Source organism: Colletotrichum phormii (assembly GCF_030913505.1).
Source record: "Colletotrichum phormii strain CBS 102054 chromosome Unknown BDP81scaffold_16, whole genome shotgun sequence".
In the NCBI taxonomy this organism is placed as follows: Eukaryota; Fungi; Ascomycota; class Sordariomycetes; order Glomerellales; family Glomerellaceae; genus Colletotrichum; species Colletotrichum phormii.
In genome coordinates, this window is record NW_026851458.1 from 658,862 (window position 1) to 680,246 (window position 21,385).

General features: G+C 52.5%; 10 protein-coding genes and 1 non-coding gene across 11 annotated transcripts; 4 read left to right on the plus strand and 7 right to left on the minus strand.

The window, feature by feature from the left end:
- Window positions 1-1,825: 1,825 nt before the first annotated feature.
- BDP81DRAFT_433500 (uncharacterized protein) lies at window positions 1,826-2,687 on the minus strand. Its single transcript, XM_060590861.1, has one exon. The coding sequence runs from the start codon at window positions 2,541-2,543 to the stop codon at window positions 2,049-2,051; it is 495 nt and encodes a 164-aa protein (XP_060442593.1). The 5' UTR covers window positions 2,544-2,687; the 3' UTR covers window positions 1,826-2,048.
- Window positions 2,688-5,088: 2,401 nt separating this feature from the next.
- Window positions 5,089-5,938, plus strand: BDP81DRAFT_433502 (uncharacterized protein). The gene has a single exon (XM_060590862.1). The coding sequence runs from the start codon at window positions 5,097-5,099 to the stop codon at window positions 5,691-5,693; it is 597 nt and encodes a 198-aa protein (XP_060442594.1). The 5' UTR covers window positions 5,089-5,096; the 3' UTR covers window positions 5,694-5,938.
- Window positions 5,939-5,979: 41 nt separating this feature from the next.
- Window positions 5,980-7,840, plus strand: BDP81DRAFT_379314 (peptide chain release factor 1). The gene is made up of 2 exons (XM_060586818.1): window positions 5,980-6,235; window positions 6,301-7,840. Exons 1-2 carry the CDS (start codon window positions 6,148-6,150, stop codon window positions 7,491-7,493), a joined length of 1,281 nt encoding a protein of 426 aa, XP_060442595.1. The 5' UTR covers window positions 5,980-6,147; the 3' UTR covers window positions 7,494-7,840.
- Window positions 7,841-7,985: 145 nt separating this feature from the next.
- BDP81DRAFT_433506 (PRELI-like family-domain-containing protein) lies at window positions 7,986-9,550 on the minus strand. The gene has a single exon (XM_060590863.1). It carries the CDS (start codon window positions 9,126-9,128, stop codon window positions 8,418-8,420), a length of 711 nt encoding a protein of 236 aa, XP_060442596.1. The 5' UTR covers window positions 9,129-9,550; the 3' UTR covers window positions 7,986-8,417.
- Window positions 9,551-10,405: 855 nt separating this feature from the next.
- On the minus strand, window positions 10,406-12,261 carry BDP81DRAFT_64241 (F-box domain-containing protein). The gene is made up of 2 exons (XM_060596096.1): window positions 10,660-12,261; window positions 10,406-10,586 (listed from the first exon to the last, which is right to left on the minus strand). Exons 1-2 carry the CDS (start codon window positions 11,919-11,921, stop codon window positions 10,490-10,492), a joined length of 1,359 nt encoding a protein of 452 aa, XP_060442597.1. The 5' UTR covers window positions 11,922-12,261; the 3' UTR covers window positions 10,406-10,489.
- A 1,087-nt stretch (window positions 12,262-13,348) lies between these two features.
- On the plus strand, window positions 13,349-14,702 carry BDP81DRAFT_325516 (5-methyltetrahydropteroyltriglutamate-homocysteine methyltransferase; the record flags this gene model as incomplete). The annotated part of the gene is made up of 3 exons (XM_060584983.1): window positions 13,349-13,682; window positions 13,747-14,061; window positions 14,140-14,702. The coding sequence occupies 3 exons, from the start codon at window positions 13,349-13,351 to the stop codon at window positions 14,700-14,702; spliced, it is 1,212 nt and encodes a 403-aa protein (XP_060442598.1).
- Window positions 14,703-15,141: 439 nt separating this feature from the next.
- BDP81DRAFT_325704 (dynactin Arp1 p25 subunit) lies at window positions 15,142-15,879 on the minus strand (the record flags this gene model as incomplete). The annotated part of the gene is made up of 3 exons (XM_060584998.1): window positions 15,142-15,460; window positions 15,524-15,753; window positions 15,841-15,879. The coding sequence occupies 3 exons, from the start codon at window positions 15,877-15,879 to the stop codon at window positions 15,142-15,144; spliced, it is 588 nt and encodes a 195-aa protein (XP_060442599.1).
- A 637-nt stretch (window positions 15,880-16,516) lies between these two features.
- BDP81DRAFT_t240 lies at window positions 16,517-16,628 on the minus strand. Its single transcript has one exon. It is a non-coding gene; the product is annotated as a tRNA-Phe (tRNA).
- A 969-nt stretch (window positions 16,629-17,597) lies between these two features.
- BDP81DRAFT_396709 (heterokaryon incompatibility protein-domain-containing protein) lies at window positions 17,598-19,292 on the minus strand (the record flags this gene model as incomplete). The annotated part of the gene is made up of 3 exons (XM_060588223.1): window positions 17,598-17,940; window positions 18,018-18,366; window positions 18,437-19,292. The coding sequence occupies 3 exons, from the start codon at window positions 19,290-19,292 to the stop codon at window positions 17,598-17,600; spliced, it is 1,548 nt and encodes a 515-aa protein (XP_060442600.1).
- Window positions 19,293-19,685: 393 nt separating this feature from the next.
- Window positions 19,686-20,168, plus strand: BDP81DRAFT_64275 (uncharacterized protein). Its single transcript, XM_060596097.1, has one exon. It carries the CDS (start codon window positions 19,850-19,852, stop codon window positions 20,099-20,101), a length of 252 nt encoding a protein of 83 aa, XP_060442601.1. The 5' UTR covers window positions 19,686-19,849; the 3' UTR covers window positions 20,102-20,168.
- Window positions 20,169-20,482: 314 nt separating this feature from the next.
- Window positions 20,483-21,039, minus strand: BDP81DRAFT_396710 (uncharacterized protein; the record flags this gene model as incomplete). The annotated part of the gene is made up of 5 exons (XM_060588224.1): window positions 20,483-20,494; window positions 20,558-20,641; window positions 20,708-20,785; window positions 20,846-20,908; window positions 20,968-21,039. 5 exons carry the CDS (start codon window positions 21,037-21,039, stop codon window positions 20,483-20,485), a joined length of 309 nt encoding a protein of 102 aa, XP_060442602.1.
- Between the last annotated feature and the right edge of the window lie 346 nt (window positions 21,040-21,385).

Genomic DNA, 21,385 nt, shown 5'->3' on the forward strand with positions numbered 1-21,385 from the left:
TCTACTCGGTCAGCCATGCAACATTGAGTCGACGATTGAAGGGCTCTACATCTCGAAGCGACAGGATACCGAACTCGAGGAATCTTACTTTGCTAGAAGAGCAGACGTTAGTTGATCACATTCTCGATCTAGATGCCCGATCATTCCCTCCCCGGATCCGTGGTGTGGAAGAAATGGCTGATCGACTGCTTGCTGATCGCGACGCGCCTCCGGTTGGGAAGCGCTGGGCCTTAAACTTCGTCAAACGACAACCACAATTGCGGACGCGGTTTTTTCGGAGGTACGACTACAAGAGGGCCCAATGCGAGGATGCAGAGGCTATTCGCGGCTGGTTCGCTCTTGTGAAGAACACAATCGCGAAGTATGGTATCGATGAGTTTGATATCTACAACTTTGATGAGACTGGCTTTATGATGGGCCAGATTGCATCTGGCATGGTTGTCACAAGTACTGAAAGGCGTTCAAACACAAAAATGGCGCAGCCTGGTAATCGAGAATGGGTTACAGTGATTCAAGCCATCAACTCGCAAGGCTATAACGTCCCGCCGTACATCATCGTTGCAGGCCAATATCACCTCTCAACCTGGTATACAGAGTCAGGTTTCCCGGACGACTGGGTCATTGCGACGTCAGAAAACGGATGGACAACAAATGAAAGAGGCCTAGATTGGATCCAGCACTATGATCGTCATACGAAACCACGTTTGAGAGGCCAATATCGCCTCCTCGTCGTCGACGGGCACGAAAGTCACCACTCAACAGACTTTGAGCTATATTGCAAGGCAAACAAGATCGTTACACTTTGTATGCCGCCTCATTCGTCTCATCTACTCCAGCCCCTTGACGTTGGGTGCTTTGGTCCGCTAAAGACGGCGTATGGGCAACAAATTGAGGATAAGATGCGGCGGGGCGTAACCCACATCTCAAAGGAGGACTTCTTTCCTGCATATCGCAGCGCATTTAGTCAAGCGATGACTGAAAAAAACATCCAAGGGGGTTTTAGAGGAGCTGGGCTTGTTCCTCTGAGTGCAGAAAGCGTCCTATCAAAGCTGGATATCCGGTTACACACTCCAACGCCTCCAGCATCACTACCACAGACACCTCCGCCTTGGGTTTCAAGGACACCAAACAACCCAGTAGAGGCAAGCTCTCAATCCAACTTTATTAAGAGTCGGATCAATCGTCACCAAAGCAGCTCCCCAACCTCTATTTGCGAGGCTGTTGAACGACTTTCTAAAGGTACAAGAGGCATCATGCACCAAGTAGCCTTACTTAGATCTGAGGTACAGATTCTTAGAGACGAGAATAACCAACTCAGTCGACGACGGAGAACTAAGAAAACACGCCTACAACATGGAGGAAGTCTTACTGTAGCTGACGCAGCAGATATACATTCACAGAAAGATGTGACTGCGCAGGTTCAGGAGGAAATGCGTCGTACTAGTGGTCGCAAACTGAGGGCCGAGACAGGTCAGCGACGGTGTGGCGTTTGTGGTCACCCGGGACACAATTCACGAACGTGCCAGTTTATTGAAGAGATGTCTGAAGATGAGGATTATGAGTAGTTTGAATTGAATTGATGCTGTTGATGTTGATATGGAAGCCAGTTTATCTCATCGGCGCAGTTTTGTGTCTCACTCGCTTGTCTGTCTCACTCGCTTATCATTCACGTTAGCTACAGGAACTAGAGTGAAGTACCAAACTCTGGCTGACATATTACTTTACTGGACTAAGAAGAAAGTGGGTAGTTGATTGACATTGAGTTGACCTCCAACTTGATGTTCTAACTACATGTAAGTTTCTCACACATCGCATTAGAACAAACTCTCAAGACATTAAAACTTTTATTTGATACAAGTATATCATTGACTTGATTGGTTTCTTGGATGACTAGTGATCTAGGTCGGTATGTGATGTTGGAAGCCATATGCCACATTGAGAAGCAGCGGCTTGCATTCAACAGGTTGAACTCAAAGATTAAGTACCCGTTATTGCACGTAATCGAGTCGAAATCCCAGCAGTCAAGCCAGAAGCTACTCTCTACAGCTTTATGAAGAGCAAGCAAAGTCGAAAGACAAAGAGCTGCCGTGATAGTTGGAGCAGCCATCCCCAAGCCGGAACGGCTGACCATCCACCAACACAGGCGTGCAGGTCTGGACAGTCGTCTGCGACGTTGCGTCCACGATGGCAGTGACCTGCGTCGCCTGTCCTTCACTATTGTCATCGCTGCAAGCCAGTTCGAGGTTACGGTACGTGACGCCCGTTTCGTCGCTTGTGATGTTGAAGGGGTTGCCGCAGATGGGGCCCGAGGTGTAAGTGCTCGCAGTGCGGACGGCGGTCCACGTGGCCGTGCCCTTGATGGCGCCCGCCGCTACGCAGACGTCGTCGAGCTCTTGGATCGTGGTCGGCGTGTAGGGCGACCAGGCGACGAGCATGTTGGTGTGAGGGAAGGAGAAGTGGCCTAGGTTGATTTTGGGGAGGCTGCAGTTTCCTGCTGACACGAGGGCCAGTGAGGAGGCGCCGATGATGGTAGAGCACTTCATTTTAATGTTTAGCGAAAGTATAGCTTCGGAACTAGAAGCCGTTGAAGCTCGTGGGTAACGAATGCGTAATTGCAGGGCTGAATATGGTTTATAGACTGCTTCTGGGACTTACTTAGGGAGGATTAAGCTGAGTTCTTAAATCCCTAGTTGAAGGGATGATCTTCACTCGCTAGGGCTGCGTCATTGGAGGTGAACTTTCAGCCCTGGTTTGAATACGAGCAGCTCAATATCCACCTGACCCTGGTCAAGCCACTTTTAGCGTCGCTTCTGCCTAACGCTTACTGAGAAGAGCATGGGCCGAATAATCCTCAGAGAGAATTCCGCATATACGGGAGTTGTGATGCTATTTGAGAATTTAAGTGGTTAATAGACTTGTTTGATCCCCAACACTAATTAGAGCACCGGGAAGATAGTCTACGGGAAGGATTCAGCCGTTGAAAATGCCCGACTTCTAGCCGATTTGTCTTCGAGAAGCCCCGCGAAGCCGAACACGAACTACCTGATATTGAAGCATCCCTAAGGTGGTGATTGATCATACGACTTACAAGTTGAAGTACTCTTGTAATATGGTAGTTCTCCTGGACTATCAAGGATGTTGAGGGGGCTCGGCGCATATATTGATTGTCCAAGTAATGGGCTTAATTAGTACTATAACCAGAAATAGCAGGCTATCTTGAGAATCTACCGAGAATCAAAGTCGAAGCTACCACTATCACTGTAATCCCAGATCCGAGTGACATTCATGATGAGAAGACAATGCGTGGTCTCAGAATTATTGACGCTGTAACACGCCTGTACCCCGTTGCAGAAGGATTAGGCTCATGCTGAATAGGAATATCTTGACCGAAGTCAAAACAGCACTTAGACTGCAGATAACGCCGGTCGGCTAATGAGCCGATGACCTTGGTCCTTGAGTTGAGGAAACAGGTATCCCCACCACGGCCGGATCATGCGTGCCGTGACCGGAATATACTAAGTGAGCATGGACCCGCGATGCAAGCTAGCTTGTTGTTTCGCTAGCCACGTTCGGGAAACGAATGGAGAATGGTGTTCGGGAATTAGTTGGTGCTGAAGCCTAGAAACACCTTAATAGGTAGGGTAGGGTACTCCGTAGTTACAGCTCAAACAGTCTGACGACGAAGGAGGCCGGTATCCGGAAGTGAAACTTGGTTTAGTAGACAAAGATGTTTTCGTAAACGAAAAACCCATTCAAGCCATACGAGGCAGATATTCGTAAGGTTGTCGGTAGGTTAAAACCAAGGCCTGAGCTTGCTTGACTCGGAAATAGGATGTGGCTCAGCCGTGTTGCGTCGCTATTTCAATTTCTTGGCATGGATGTATATGTCATAACCTGGGTCCATACTAAGCTGCATGGGCTTGGTTCATCGCCTTTATGCTGCCCGGTTCGGGATGACTCGAGCGAGGAGCTTGGTGATTCACGGTCTCTCGTGAAGTCGATGCCTGTGAAGCATAGGTGTGCCCTGCTAGGAGAATTAGGGAAACCTCGACCCTGGAAGGCCAAACCGGAGGCATGAACACGGCTTGGATGTATGGATTTACGAGAACCCTTTTGGGAAGAGGGAGAAAAAGCATTGATGGCGCGTGATGAAAGCAGAGTCATGAGCATAAATTGTTGGTGGTAAAGAAACCCGACGAACTCGGGGAATGACAAGTTGAAACTCGTTCAGCCCCCATCGAAAGCCGTTGGAATAGTGGTGCGCTCGCAAGGATATATGCGAACTCTGTAAACTCAATCTTGCGGAACGGGAACAATCGAGCAGATCAAAAGATTGGATGACGTTTTACATGATCCAATTTCGCGGTTGTGATTGGGCAGCTTCATAACACGGTGAACGTTCGGCGAAGCTCACGCGACTCATCTCTCGCTCACACAGAGTTCTGTCAGGGGAAGGCAAATTCGCAGTTAAATCAGCCACAGATCTTCTCACTTGTAAGTCCTGCTAGGTACCTTGGGTAGACAGCAGCTCGAGCAAACACACAGCAATGGAGTTCAAACACCCAGCAGCAACGGATCTGAAGAAGATCAACAAACTCATCGCAAACGCCCAGGCCCATAATGACGAGCTCAACAGAAAGGTCCTCTGTGCCAAGGCCGTGAGCTTGTGCGAGTTGGCTACAGTAGTCGCGAAAGCTGAGTTGGAGAACGTGATGGACCATTCAACATCGTCCAGCGAGTATCTCACCGAAGATGACCCCTCCGAGGATGAAGATGGATCGGACTCCGACACCAAGTACGACGCAAAGGGCAGACGTCGCGTACCACTCTTGAGCGAGCGGGAGTCGGCGGCGCCGACACGCGCCGTGTCTCAACGCTTCGAGGATAACCTCAGAAAGTTCCCTAGACTACAAGAGTCTATCAATTCCGCCAAACGGAATCTGGGAATGCCAGTCGACGATGACAACGATGAAGACGGACACGCGAGAAAGAAAGTGAAGACTGCCTCCTCACCAAGTCTGGCGCAGAAACCCGCCATCAACCACCCGGCCTGGCTCAAGATGCGGTCGACTGCTTCAAATCGTCGACAGCAGAGGATGGATGAGGCCATGGACGCGGGGAACATCATCCTCGAACAGTTCGCGGCCTTTGTTAAAGCCATCACGGCGGAAAGCATGGATACTCGAAAACGCTCCATCCAGGAGGCCATGGACCATGTCGCGCACCATTTCGGGGCTGAATTTGTGCCCAACGGCTTGGAACTTATTCGAGCGGAATTCGAAAGAACAGATATGGGTGCGATGTACCTGATATATCCGTTGGACGCCAAACGAGCCTACTTGGAAACGAGGGGGGTCTTGATGGATCCCCAAGAACTCCGAGAACGCGCGATTAAAAAGGCTATAGCCGACGTCAAGCTCAATTTCGGGCACAAGCTTGTGCCTGATGGGTTACAGGTCGTTCGTGCAGGCTTCAGAAAGACGAAATGGGATGAGATATACTTGATTCTCCCGATGCCGGCCAAACGAGCTTACTTGGAGAGAGAAGGGGTCCTGACAGGTCCCCCTGTGGTCCAGAAACCGTTAAACCAGTATGCGATACCCTCAAGCGAAGAGAAGAAGGGCCGGGTGCGTGAGTGGCTTGCAGCTATGGATACTACGTGTCATAGTGTTGAACGTCAAAGGACAGTATGAACAATACAAGTTAATGCCATCAACTCAACGACTACGCCACTATGCGTAGTCCGCATCCAATGGGTAAACTGGATGAGATGAGAAAAAGCTGGTTGTGGGAGTGCAACTAAGATCTGCGATGGCGCCACGCGATGAAGGCTCAAAACAAAGCCAGTCACCAACACATAATCCAAGGTGAGAGACAAGATTGAATGGGAATCAAGATAAAAGTTAGGTGAATAGTATGAGAAAATATGGGCGAGAAGAAACATTCATGTTGAGCTGTTCATGAGATGAAATGCAGAGTATTACCTAATGCACTTTTTTTTGTTTTGGGCAAGAGAATTGATGTCACTGGCGCGGAACTTTGTACCGAAGCTCAGGAACATCCCAAACTTTTTTTTGACCACCACCTCGAAAAAGTCACCCAATTCCAACCAATCCCTCTCCCACCAGTCCACCTTGCTGTCCGAGTATGCTCGCGGCACCATGGGTGTGCCGTCGCTGCCTGGGAGGGCTCCTCAAGCCCAGAGGGACCCAATTCATCCGCCACGCTAGCTCCGGTAAGCTCTTGATTCTTGGACCCTTTGCGATCCCTCCCTCCCAGCTAATACATCCTCAAATCCAGACGCAGCAGCAACCCTCCCACCAGCCCTCCTCCAACGAGCCCGCAACATCGCCAAAGAACACGACGCCCTCGCCGCGACCCTCGAAGAAGACTACGACTCCAAAACGGCCCGGCGCGTAGGCGAGCTCTCCAGCGTCGTCACCGCCCTCCGAGAATGGGAAAAGGCACAATCCTCCATCGCCGAGCTCGACGGCCTCCTCTTCTCCAAAGATAAAGAACTCCGCGAAATGGCCGCGGAGGAACTCCAGACCACAAACGGCCAGCTCAGCTCCCTCTCGCGCAAGCTCTCCGCCTCGCTCACGCCAAAGGATCCCTACGCGCACATGCCCTGCCTCCTCGAGGTTCGCCCCGGGCCGGGCGGTCTCGAGGGCCGCTTCTTTGCAGACACGCTATTCAAAATGTACAAGGGCTACTGCGCGCGTAAAGGCTTGCGCATGACGGTCATAAAATACGACATGGCCGACGCAGCGGGCGATTCCTCCTCAGCGGCAGGCGAGAGCCCCCTCCAGGAAGCCGTCATCGAGGTCCAGGACCCGGGCGCGTACGACCTCTTCCGCGGCGAGGCGGGCATGCACCGCGTCCAGCGGATCCCGGCGACGGAGAGCAAAGGTCGCGTACACACGAGCGCCGTGGCAGTCTGGGTCCTTCCTTCGTTTCAGGGTGAGGGCGGTGACATGGAGGACATCAATAACCCGGAAAGCGACTTCTTCATCGACCCCTCGGAGGTCAAGATCGAGACGATGCGGGCGCGCGGCGCGGGCGGGCAGCACGTCAACAAGACCGAGTCGGCGATCCGCATGACGCATATTCCGACGGGGACGGTCGTCAGCATGCAGGACTCGCGGTCGCAGTCGCGGAACCGAGACGACGCGTGGAAGCTGATCCGGTCGCGTGTTGCGCTGCAGCGGCGCGAGGCGCGCGAAGAGGCCGCCGCGCAGTTGAGGAACTCTGTGCTGTCCAAGCATAAGATTACGCGCGGGGACAAGATCCGGACGTATAACTATAACCAGGACCGGGTGACGGATCACCGGGCGGGAGTTGACGTGCATAACCTGCCTGATGTGATTGCCGGCGGGGAGTCGCTGGATAAGATTGTCGACGAGGTCAGGGATTGGCTTGTGTCGGGGGATATCGAAGCCATGATGGCTGACGAGGAGGTTGCTAACGCTGATGCGAAGAAGGCGCAAAAGTGATGCGGAAACAACTCTCGTATAGACGTGTACTATACTGTAAACTTGTAGAGTAAAGAAGACATGATCAAAGCAAGGTCGATATGGGCCATGTATTTGAAGAGCTGGAACGAACTTCGATATCGATGAGGTCCATCAAAGTGAATATGAAGCAGAATACGCAGGACAAAAAGGACAAAAAAACAAGCTATCCATGGCATTATGTAGGACCGTGAGCCAACATACAATCCTGCTAATGAAAGCTAGAATCATACCGCTCGGCCATCGACTACAACAGACGCTGCTTGTTGAAAAACAGTTGCACTTTGCGTGCCTATGAAGGTCTGCCAAGCGGCACATCGATACTCATCGTGAATAGTAACCATCCTAACCTCGAGACGTCTTGCAGATCGCCAAGATCTGGGGTCGCATGCTTAAATACGTTGATCGCGGCTATGCATCCGATGACACTGGCAGGAGCAGCCAATGCCAAGCTAGAATGCCCCATCGTTTTCACTGCTTACATATCATCAGGCATATTCTTATAAAGCCATTCGTCAAGACATAGAAATATTTGCACACATCAAGGGGGACCAGATGGTAAAGATTCAAAGTTTTTACATGATTGACTACATCAGTGCCAAATACAAGAGAGGGGATGTCATACAGAGACGACATGACAGAGGAGTCCAATAATTTTCCGTGTCCGTCGCCCATTTTTGCCGTGTCCTCCCTGACTGCAATGAAAAAAGCCATAAAGACGCCACGCTATGGTCATAAAATAATGTACAACAAGTGGTGTGATAGGGGTACAGCAACCTCGGAACGTGACCCGCGGACCAGGCAATGTCGTCAATGGCCCCTTCGTGAATGGTATACATGGGCACTCTCTCCCCTCCAGTCCAGGTCACGCTCCAAGATGCGCGTTCGTCGAGCCGGGTTTGGCCATCAAGCCAGTTGGCGTTCCCGTCTCATCATCTCCAGCACGCCCACGACGCCGTTCTTCCGAAGTCGCTCCAGGACGACGCGCATGCCTTCACGGCTCTTGCCCATCTGGTCTTGCGTCTTGCTCGAGGCAATGCTCTCAATGCTGCGTTGCACGCCGCGCGCGCCGAGTCCGCTCATCCAGCCGGGCATCCAGCGACCCTCCTTTTGCTCCGGCTGCTCGACGGCAGATGGCATCTGGTCCTTCTTGCCGCCACGCAACCTCTCGCCGAGACGCGACTTATAGACAAATGTGGTTGTGACGTCGGTGGTCGCGTCAGCTGCTTCAGCGGGAAGGCGGAAATCCTGCTTCTCGACGACGGAGAGCACGTTCATGAAGCTGAGGTTCTTGCTCTCGGTGCGCATCCAACCCTCGCGCATGTCGATGACAGAGTTCTCAAGAACATAGCTCACTTTCTCGCTGGAGCCGCCGCCTGTGATGGAGGTTGGAAGAAGCTTGAAGACGGGCGCGGGCATACGGGACTTCTTCAGGTGGATGCGGGTGGTGTGCAGCCTGCCTGTCACTGGGTCGAGGCGGCTGTCGATGGTGTCGGTGCTGAGGACATGGGTGGAGAACGGGTTGAGCTTGGGTGAAGAGTAGCGGAGGAAGTAGGCGAGTGTCACGGTCGCGAAGGGGTGGGAGTAGGTGTGGTTCGTAGTGTGAGAGAGGACCATGTTGTCTAGGAGTATTCGGCTCGGTGGGTGTCTTGAAGAGGTTCAATCGTCGTGGCTCAGGGATTCGATGCGAGAAGGCGCTCACGTTCGTCCGAATGAAAGAGGCGTTGGCATTGAGAGCCTCGAGATGACAACCCAATGCACGTGTTGATATTGTTGTTTCGAGCGATGAGAAAGAGAAGAAATTGAAGTTCCGTCCAGAAGCTCGGCCACTAAGTCGTCGGTTTTTGTCGGGGTCGGGATTTGATCAGCGCCAATCGTCGCCGCAGTCGTAAATAGTATGAAAAGGCGAAAGAATGCGAGAAAGGAAGAAAGGGAGGTGGCCGCTGTGGAAGAGGGGGTAGATGGTGACGAACAGGAGGAGATGAGGAGGAGAGGGGGAGGAGAGAGCGGCTGTAATGATGTAGTGCTCGTGCGTGTATCGTTCGATAGGTCGATGATTTTGGGGAATAAGCTTCCCGTCCGGTGCGACTTTCTTTTTGGTCTGGGTCCAGTGCCTCCTTCCCCGACTATGCCGCACTGTCCACACCGGGTCCTTCCAGCCACTGAGAGGATGCGCCAATTGGCTTTGTCTGCAGATGCTACGGGTTTTCATTGGCTGAAAGATCCCTTTGCGCCCGCTTTCCATCAGATCAGGTTGGGCCGTTCGAGTGGCAAAATCACATGATGTGGAGTACACCGAGTTCACCGAGAGCTACACCGAGAGCTTTGGGGACGAGCTGTCAGTCGTTGGTTTAAGCCTCACCTTGGCCCCACCTCGGAACCCAACCTCAGCTCAAAGGAGGAAGCTCGTTGCTCGGACTTTGACTTTACGTCTGAAACCCTCCACGTGTATGCCGTATGGTGGCTTATGGGGAAACGTTTGCTCTGGCGTGGTTGCGTGATGATACGAGGCCTCTGTACGGAGTACCTACGGGTGGGATAATCGTGGATGTGAGAGGATATGGAGAGCCGAGAGTCCTATCCTGACCACAGCTCGGCTCTACGCTGGGCAGCCAGGGCACATCGGGATATTGCACTTAGGAGGTTATTGAGGGTGTTGTACAACGCACACCATCGTTCTCACCAAACAACAAAGGAGAGAACACTTGCAGCATAATCATTCGGTGAGCCAACGTGGTAAGTAGCACATGATCTTCAAACTGTAAGTAAAAAGCCTCAAATTTGAAGCTAGTAATTGCACTATGATTCATGTTTCCAATCTATCTTCCCATCTCCTGTCCTTTTAGGTTTCCATTATCGTACGTTATGCATCTAGCTTGCCATGGCCTTAGGTCGTTGCAGAAGCGTACCAATAGATGCTTCGTTGGGCTGGCCCACGTACTGTCCTCATTTCCTTCACATATCTTACAAACTCCCATCTATGGCCCGTTTGCGTCTCTCATGTAAAGCGTGACGCTAGAGACCGGCAGTGAAGCAATTCCGTTGAACGCCATCCGTCTGAGTTTACCCGGGAGCCTTTTCGCACCTGGTGCATTAGCAACATCACTCAGACAATGTTTGTGATCGAGCCGATCCTGGCGCCACTGACTGAGACATGCCGAGGATCGCACCGACGCTATCCTCGTCCCCTTCTCTCACGAATACACCCTCGCTCGCGACTCTCCACCCCTGCACGCCGCTGAACTGCACAAACTGCACCGCCATATCCCACGCCTCCTTGTCCGCCGCGTCGCCGCTCTCAAAGACGCTGAGGTCGAGCCAGGGACTGTCCGGACTCGGGTTGAAGAGCTCCCGGAAGAGCATCGAGTAGGACGTGTTGCGTTCCATCCAGAGGTCGGCGAGATCGACGTTGCGCATTTCGTCGGGGTCTGAGAGGATGTCGTTTCGGGGGACGAGCTGGACGAAGAGGCGGTCGAGGCGCGGGACGTTTTGTACGAGGGTGTTGAAGTGACTCGATAGCGGGAAGATGCCGACGTAGGAGAGGTCGCGCATCGAGGGTGAGATCATGGGCTCGTCATTGGGAAACTCTTCTGCTCCTAGAAGAGCGCCGAGGATGGAGGGCGGACGTTTGAGGTAGAATTCGTATGTCTTGTAGACGCGCGTTGAGGATCCTTCGTTGAGTAGTAGAGACTGCCAGGGCCGGACGCTGAATAGATCACAGGGAACACGTTTCTGATGGACAGGCTCCGATTCCGCCAATGGACTTGATAAATCTGTCACCGGTGCCTCTGATTGCGTCTCCTTCGTCCTTTTGTCTTTGCGCGAGAGTGATAGAACGTGCTGCGGCATGGAGAAGTTCCACGCATCCCCGAGGAAAAGCATGCGCGATAGCAATTGTGCCAGCACTCGTGGTGATGCGATCATTGTAAGTCGAGTGGGATCGATATGTTGAAAGATTGTCGTCCAGAGCCAGTTGTAGTCTTCGCTGTAAGAGGCCTTGTTCGCAAAGCCGGTTTCCATGAGAGTGGCACTGCTGGTGCCATCCGATATGCCGCCCATAGCATCCTCGACAAACATGGAGAGCGTGTTGACATAGTTGGTCAGGTTGTTCGCCCTGAGGAAAGACAAAAAGTCGATCGCGGACGCCGGGTCTCCCGTCTCTTCCATGAGCGGCAACTCGAATCGGTCAACCGTCCAGACCACATGGCGGAACAGCAGAGGGAGAACGGCACCTCGCCATCGCTTGCAGACGAGGGAAGTGGTCTTGAGATCACGGTCGAAGAAGAGATTCTGCAGCATGAAAGAGCTCGGTTGATCGTGGAGTTTCGAGTCTGACGGCGCAGGTCGGTCCAGGTGGGAGAATATCTGGAATAGAATCTCGTTTGGGAGATCATTGACGGAGGTCGCCATCTTTGCTTCTACCACAGCAGAGGCTGTCAAAATCGTGCAGAAGATGCAGAAATTCTCTCGGGAAATCGGCACGAAGGATCTCTGTCGTCGAGAGGAGTACAAGATATGGGCTGGAGAGCGATGTTTCACGGAAAAGTCCCAACCGAGGCAAGTTTCAAGTACAGATGAAGCGATGAAACGGCCCCCGGAGAGACGATTCGATAGTTCGCTGAAGGAAGGACCTAAACCTGTGGATTCAATCAAGCACTAAGGACAAGAGACTGCAGGAGAATAGAATTGACGATGCTATTATTGATATTCTGGCATTTGTTGAGATGCAGCTCTGAGGTTACCTGACCAGGACCTGGATGGGGCGACATGTCACCGCGGGGTCCTGTTCCGTTTGCCCCGCCACGGTTCGCCACGGTTCGCCACAGTGCACTCCACTCCACAAGAGCTCCTACCTACGATAAGGTAAGATAACGATAAGAGCTCCAGGTCCGGAGCTTCGGGCCTTCACACTTTCTTCCCACGGCATCAGTTCCAGGTTGTTGCCTCTAGTTCTGACATCTGGGATTCTCGAAGGGCAAGTGCTTGTAGCAGCCGTGGGTTTGATCAATTTGCGAGCGAACTAATAAGCGGACCATGCCTTGAGGTGACTGGTTGGGAAACGGCCAACACCAATCTGAATGGCATTATAGAATGCTGGAAACACGGCGGCCGGCGAATCGACGATATACTGAAGCTGCCCAGAGATCCAGTCAGCACTTACATACCAGACTATTCTTTGTGTTGAGAGGCTTGCGTAGGTATTTGACTCGAATGCAAGCTACATGTAGCTTTCTTTTCCTCGAACGACAATCATCCAGCGTCTCTACGGCTGTGCTGCTGCGGCGTATGACCTTGGCAGCGTCGGGAAGAAGCAAGCCAACTTCAAGAAAGATTATTGCGTGGAACGGGGCGGGAACCACGCTCAACCTCGAAACACTCGCCTTTACTTAAGCGGCTACTGATTGATAACCGATCCCGATGCCGCTCTACTCATCTGCCGTCAATAAACATATGATCAGACCCTCTCGACTAAGCTATGACAAAGGCGGGGAAAGCGGGGATCTTGGTGGGTGGGCGGTTCGGGGGAAGTGGTGATGGTGGCACGGGATGACATCGTCCTGACGGGGATCCACGGCCGAGGAGCGCAAGGAGCGCATGCTTGTTTGCTTTGTGTGACCCTACACCAGAATGTACGCTCGCGAGATCTGGTTGAATGGCCGGCCAACCTAGTTAACTTGAGACCATTGGATCTTGCAATGCCGAAGGCCCATCCCATTTCGCAACCCCACGCCTCGTCACGAGTACCAAAGTCTATATATACGCTGTGACCAGGAGGTCTCTTCTAGCTTGACTCCATTGCAATCCATTCTCTAGCTCTGCCTAACCAGAAAGAAATCATGGCGTCCAAGAACCACCAGAAACCGCCCTTCCGCGCCGAGCACATGGGCTCGCTCCTGCGGCCCAAAGCCCTGACCGACAAGCGCGTCGCCTTGGACGGGAAGAAGGCCGTGGAGCTTGCAGACGACAAGGAGCTCAATCGCCTCGAGGAGGAGGGCGTGCGAGAAATTGTCAAGACGCAGCTGGACCTTGGCTTCCACGCCATCAACGACGGCGAGTACCGCCGCCACCAGTTCTGGGGCAACTTCTTCCCTGGTTTAGAGGGGTTCGAGGAGGTTGACACGCCAAGCTGGGATATCTTTCGCATGTACGTGCCAGATATTGCGGCTTTCAGTAAGTCTCGGGCCAGGAAGACTCGTCATGTGGGATGGGCAGACTGACGGGAATTGAACACCAGTTGAGAGCGATCACAAGCCTGGCGAGTCCATCCTCTGCACTGGCAAGATCAAACACAAGGGTAGCACCTATCTGAGAGAATGGGAGTTCCTCAAAAGCAACATTCCCCCTGAGAGCGTCAAGGAGGCCAAGTTGACCTTGCCCGCGCCCGAGTGGTATCACCTCCGTTACCAAAAAGGGCACGCCTATCCCAAGGACGTCTACGCCAACGACGAGGAGTACTTTGCCGACATCGCCAAGGCGTACCAGACCGAGCTTCAGGTCCTCTACGACCACGGCGTCCGCAACGTAACAATCGACGACCCCAACTTGGCGTGTAAGTGAAGCCCCTTGGGACTCTTCCAAATCGGATCCTTCCTCGAAACACGGTTAGCTGACAGAGTATGTTGACCAGACTTCTGTTCGGAAAAGATGCTTCAAGGCTTCAAAGACGCAGGCGAAGACTCAGACGCTCTACTCCAGTCCTACATCAGGCTCTACAACGACTGCATCACCTCGCGCCCGGCGGACATGCACCTCGGCATCCACCTCTGCCGCGGCAACTTTGCCTACTCCCGACACTTCTCCGAGGGCGGCTACGACCGCATCGCCTCCCGCCTGTTCAACGAGATCAACGCGGACACCTACTTCCTCGAGTACGACACCGACCGCGCCGGCGGGTTCGGGCCTCTGAAGGAGCTGCCGGCGCACAAGAACGTCGTGCTGGGCGTCATCACGTCCAAGTTCCCTGAGCTCGAAGACGTAGAGAAGCTGAAGGAGCGCGTGTTCCAGGCTGCTGACTATGTCGGTCAGGGCGCGGGACAGACGCGCGAGGAGGCGTTGAAGAGGATTGGAGTTAGTCCGCAGTGTGGATTTGCGAGCCACCACCTGGGCAACTCGGTTTCGCATCAGGATATGGTCAATAAGTTGAAGCTTGTGAGGCAATTGGCCGATTCCATTTGGCCGGGGGAGCCTTGAGGGCATTTTGGAGGTTAGTGTGAGCAGTGGCGCCGCGGTGATTTTCTTGGGTATGAGAAGCAGGTGTGTTGGAGGGTATCTTGATCTGCTGTTCATAGACTTTGCGATTGCTTCAACAATGTAGCAGTAGCTTTCGGCTGTAGAATATCGAACAAACATACCGGAACCCCTCTGCGACGTCGTGCATCGACCGAGTGTAGACCGACCAGCGCGAAGTTCTCTAAAGGACAAGTGAAGGAGTATTGATACTCATCATGGCAAGTAAGAAGACAGCGTGCAGTCTCTACTCCAAAAAAGAAAGGGTATCATTTGAGCTCTAACCTCAATCAACGCACGCCAAACTCCTTTCCTATCGCGCGGCCATGTGCCATGCCATGTTTCTCAAAATTCACCACTCTAGCCGTGTCGCAGCTCTCTCTTAGCCTAGAACCGAGCTACCTCACGCAGTCAAGGGCTGCGGGTTATTCCCAACCGTCTTGTACAGCTCCCTGAGCTCGAACTCCTCATGCCCGCCTTCAGGCACCTCGCCCACCACGCGCGCAGGCTGGCCCGCGACGACGCTGAAGCTCGGTATAACCATATTCGGCGGCACCACAGTGCCCTCGAGTATACGAACATAGTCCTTGACAATCGCAAACTCGCCAATCACGCAGTCGCGGCCAATGTGGATGTGGTTCCCGATCGAAGCGGCCTGGATGACGACGTTTTGCCCGACGAAGACGTGGTCGCCCATGCGGAGGGGCATGTACGTGAAGGCTCTGTGGAAAGAAAGAGTCAGCGAGTGGCCGTTACGTTTCTCGCCGTCTTGAGTCATGACGCACCCTTTGTACATTCGTCCTGGGGGCCGGAGGAGTGCGCCCCTGGACAGGAAGCAGTATCGGCCGATGGCGACGGCTGTGCTGTTGGCTGGGGCGCCGCCTGCCGAGGGCTGCGCAGAGCGGGCGAGGTCGCCGCGGATCATGACCTCGGGTTGGATTACGGTCTTTCCGCCTAGCATGATGTTTTGCGTGCCGACGAGCGTCGCTTTGCGGGCGACCTTGTTGCCCGTGTCCTGTATTTTCGCGCGAAAGAGTTAGTAGGCGGTTTCGGTCCGCGGATTGTGTTGGAAGACGATGGATCGCGGGGAAGGAGGGCGTACGGTCTCAATATAGTCTCCTTTTGCCGTCCTGCGCGACATGGTGGGCTGCTGGTGGAAGCGGTCGGAGGAGCATCTGGCTTGAAGCTGAGAGGAGAGTTGAAGCTGGCGTTCGTGTACTGGCGCGTTAGGGGTGTGACGTTGGTTGGAGCTTCCCGTCCCGACTGTAGGGCGGGTCAGTGCGCCCACAGCCGTAGCGGCGTGGCCGGCTGATCAAAAGGGGTCCAGTTCAGCTCTGTTTCAATCCCGGGAGCCTTATAAAACACATGCCTTTTGCGGTCTGTTATTTCCTGTCACGAAGGATAAGTATTCATGAAAACCTGCCTACCCAGTTCCCAAAAACGATAGTCATCTATCTGATTTTTACAATTCAGTAAAATGGGATTATTCCCACACCTCTTCCAGCGCTCTGCAAATTCACTTACAACAAGATGCATCGACTCTTTCTGACTACAAACAAGTAAGCAGAGAGAGATCCTAGGTGTACTCTATAAGTAGGCATGTCATATTCTTCAAGTACACAAACAGCCAACTCAACATCTACTGATAAACATTCACTTAATACTTACTTACTCACTCCCCAATTACTTCATTTCCGCTGAATTTCCCCAATGGCTAAGGAACTTAAGAAACCTAACCTAATCGAGAAAATATCAGTCACGATGGCAAAAGGTCAAGATGCGGCCAGTGTGGATTGAACACACGACCTTCAGATTGATTGAATGAAGTTTTCCAAGTTCTCTTTCGAGACCCGCTTCAGTCTGACGCTCTCCCAACTGAGCTATGTCCGCCGTCCATCTTCGAAGGTGGGTCGAACCTCTGGGTCTAGTTGATTCCACTCGCGAACCGTGTTGCTACTACTTGCCGCTGGCGTTGAGGATCCTAACGATGTCAAGATAGGCCGACACTATTAGTAGAGATTAAGAAGTAAGGTAGGTCGAACTTCCCCTAAACCCTCTCTGGTCTACCTATAGATAGATTTACTATACCTTAAAGACATGGGCATCTTGGGTGTTATAGAATGAAGAGTAGCAGGACTCCAAAGGAGTATTATCTAGCATAATAGTTCAGCCTGAAATACCTATGATATTAAAAAAAAAAAAGAGTTCACCACCGGTGTGGCTACATCTCTTGGCGGTTATTATAGTGCTCATGCTGGGATCGTATGCGAAGTCGAACTCGGAGCCTTTCGATTAGGCTGAAGGGGTAATTAATTGTTGACCATTCCACCACCCAGCCAGTTTGACCTGACCAACCGACCTAGGAAGGCGCCTGCTGTACTGGTGACAGGAGTGGAATTGAAGGGGTATGTATATATGGGCTTGGTTGGTAGCATATTGTGTGGTTGTGGCTGAATATACGACCATGGGATGATTCACTGAGAGGTAGGTCTGTCGATCAAGTAGGCAGTTCTCCCCAACAATGTGGAGAAGGGATCATCTGTCAGTGTGTGACAGATACAATGAGCGATTTGACACACGCGGCGTATGGAATAATTATAATCTAGTCACTACGATGTTGTTGACTCGCAGCGTTTGGGGCCTGTCTACTGCTCGGATAGTGAGTAACAAGGTATACTGAACGGTGAATATTACTGTAATAATAGTGCATAGTATCTACAACATGTATCAAGTTTATCGTGAAGTGACTAGAAGATTGTTGTCATGTTCTAGTACAAACATGTGGCCAAGAATGAAATCATTGGTGAGAATACCGAGACGAGAACAAGACCTCAGTCAGGGTGTAAGTTGTGACCCAGTTTACACTAAGCTGTAACACTCAACACGAACACCACGTGATCTCAGGGCGTCCGGCATCAACCTCGGATCAGAGTTGATTACATCCCATGTCTTCCGACTCCGATACCGAGCAAAGTTCCACGGATCATTGCCCGTCCTCAGAGCCTCAAGCCTCTCCCACTCTGGCGGGTCGTCGCCAAGTCTCGGATCCTCCTTTGTCGTTTTGTCCTCGGTTACTGAGAAGAAATGCATGGAGTCAAAGAACCCAGACTCCCTGGCCATCCGTACCCTCCAGCCCTCTGGCAAGGGACCGAGAAGTGCCTCTGTGTCCATCAGACCGTGAGTGTACGTCGCTCCTACGACCCTGTACTGTTGCTTCTCCGAAGTCGAAGCTGGATCTGGTCGCACAAGTAAGGGTGACGGACAACCCAGCAAGACTACAAGCTTGTCTCCGATTTCTGAACGCGCGTGGGATGTGCGCCCATGTACCCCGTGTCCGTCTTGATGAAGTACCGATGCCGTACGCGGATGAAGTTGAGAGATTTGTGAGAGACTGTGTCGCCTTTGGTATCGATAAACTCTCTGCCGTAGAGATCTGCCGCCTCAGGTATCGTGAGGAGACTGTTGCACTGCGGCCACCTCTCGATCAAGTATCCCAGTCCGAGAAGTGTGACAAAGGCGTCTATTGCTCTCTCGTTTGTTGGCGCGTATCGCTCTGTTGAGAGTGCTTCTGCCTCCCACGTTTTCACAGCGGCAAGGAGACCGTCGGAGTCAGGGGGTGACTTTTGACCTACGAAAGACACGGTGCCGCAGTGGACTCCCGCAGCCTCCATGAGTCATGACTTGATCATCAGTCCCACCACTATCAGACCTGAAGCTGACTTCTGCGGCTGAAGCGCCGGCCGCATAGAAGATATCGGCATACGGAAGCCGCACTGCTCGATCAACAGGAACCGACCAGTCTGGGACCCAAGTAGGCCCCTTAATCTCACGAGCGTCGATGTTGCAACGGCCAAGAAAGTCCAGCCTCTCCAGACACTCGATATACGCCTTGCAGAACTGGCCATACACCGTCTCAACTGGCAGGGAATAGTCTGGAGTGATACGCTCCCTGATTGCCGCCGGAGCAGCCCCCAGTGCTCCGTAGATCTTGTCCCGGGGATTCGCGCATCCTTTCCAGTTGAGCGTCTGTAGCTCTCGGAAGAACGGCCGATTGGAGAATGCCAGCATCACCCCGACAGCGTCAAGAATCAACCCGCGCACCTCATTGCTCGGAAGGAACTTCTTGTCGCTGGCACAGAAGATTGCGCGACGGAATAGAGATAGTGAAATACTGTCGGGACCGCATAGCATGAAAGAGCGCTCGTCGGCTAGACGAACCTCCTGCCACATCCAAAGACGCTCGAACCAGGAACGCTGCAATAGGCTGGCGATGGATCGCCAGGTCTGCTCGTTGTAAGGGAGCGGAACCGATGCGCGAGCCAGCTCTGGGTTACTACATCCAGGTGGATTCGTCCTCCATGCCCCGCGCTCGGTGTAGACGGCCTGCTCGCCGAGATGGCGCAGAGCAGCCATAGCCATCTTACTGTCCTCCCTCTCAGGACCTAGCCAGACGGCGACATGACTTGCGCGGCGGTAGATGTCGCACATGATGTGGACTTGCTTGTTGCGCTCCTCGAGGTCGGTCTGGTTGATGCACAGGGCATCGATCGACATGCGCCTGGGAATATCGCGGTCCAGTCGAGATCACGATACTGGTATCTTGGCTTATCAACTGGGCTCTCCATCTTGAATAAGTTCGGATAAGGACTGGCCGATGGGATCAATTGCGTGATCAGGAGAAGACCCGAGAGCTTGGGCGACAACTAAGAGAAATACTTGATCACTTGGCTGGCCAGACACAGTGCGTTTTACATGCTGTGATCATTCATGACACCAAGGCAGGCTGGCCTTCAGTAAAGAGGGGGTAGATACACGTTGCATGCGATACCATGCAGCTAGCAATGATCCTTCACAGCCCGCATATCACCACCACAATTCGAGATGGCTTGGCTAATGAATGGCTTACCCCAAAGTCTTGTTCTGATGCCCAATACGCGCCTGGAACAACTTAGCGCATCATACACCTTTTGGTAGCGACTGGTCACTACAGAGTCGGTAAGCACTACGCAGCCACAACAGTTGGCATAGAGCAGGCTTCAGTCACCGGATCAAAGTCTCCAACGAGGTGTGTGTATCGGCGGCCTCTAAGGACACTGAAGATCTCTTCTAGTATGTGTTGTCACATCTCTGAACGATCGTTGACACACGACGATTGGAAGCTCGTTTTTCTCCTACTGAAGATCTGCCTTGCTGCGACTACTCAGGCCACGGTCTTTCATACCTGCTTTTCATTTGGGCAACAGCGGAGAACCTGGCACCATCTCACACTTGTAGTCAAAGTGGAAAAACTTATTGCAGCCACTCAAACTCATGTCCTGGTTCTTTTTCCTAAGCATCTGAATCTGCTTGAGGGTTGCTTATAATGTCAAGCTCGCAGCGGCGTTCATTCTGATAAATATGACCTGGAGGGGACACTTCGCTCATAGGAACCCGGAAAAGAGCTTTAGCTGCGATCGCATGGGAAGAAAAACGAGCAGTGATGATAGATCCTTAGTTAATTCTTTTTTGCCACGCTATGGAAACATCATCATGGCTTCCCAAGGCCAGCCAGTTAATTATGATTTTGCGGTCTCATTTTGAGACCATACCGAAGAGGAATATATCCATATGGCGGGTTCTTCCTCGCCTGAATAGAAGATTCTCTCCCAAGTGCTTTGGAAGACAGTGCACTCACCCGCCGCAGATGATTGTGTACGTGTGGACAGCGCGGGCTCCCTCTTTGGCTGAATCTATTGTTAAGCCTTCTAGGCAACAAGCTGTTGAAACATGATTAGATCCGTGTGCTCAATCCATGATACTCCACGTGGAGGATGACTTACACCAGCGCAGGCCATGTCGCCACGAGCGACGCAAGAGAGCTCGTTAGCGAGCTGCTCCATCTCGAGGTCGTGTTTCTCGACGAGCTTAGGCGCGGGATATCGTCAGTGAAGCTCTAGGTTCTTCCTCGATTGAGGCAGAAGAATGCTTACGCCGGTACAGGCCATGTCACCGCGGGCAACGCAGGCAAGCTCGTTGGCAAGCTCAGTCTCGGAGCGCTTGGAGACAAGCTGAAGATGTTAGTCGTCATTGTGTCCTCTGAGATGTCAGGGTGGGTACCTTCGTATTACTCCGGCACATGCCATATCGCCACGAGCCACACAGGCGAGTTCATTGGCGACGGTGTCAACGGTCTACATCTGCATGTCAGCATTCGATGTGACGAAATATACGGTGCTTGGATTACACCTACGCGGGCAGAGTTGGCGGGGATTGCGGTAGCGGAGGCAACAATGCCGGCGACGAGAGCCACGGAGAAGTACATTTTGTTAATGTTTGAGAGTTAATTTAGCGAATGATGTTTGGTAGAAGGTGATATTGCTTGGTGCTTGCTGTTGCTGCTGAAAGGATACTATGCTTCAGGTCATGTTCGATTCCTACGTCTATTATATGTCACCAAGTCTGCATAGTGCACCCCAGCGCTCTTCTGCGGATGCAGGCTGAGGGATGTGAAGCCGGTAATACCGGACTCCCGGAGTACGGCAATCCTCTCACGGAAATGGTGGCCTTACAGTAGTGTTCTCAAAGTAAATCTCAATCTGTTCTTCGACTCGATGGGTCTTGCGGAAGGTAATCTGGGAGGAGAATCTGCAAAGGGCAACACAACTGCT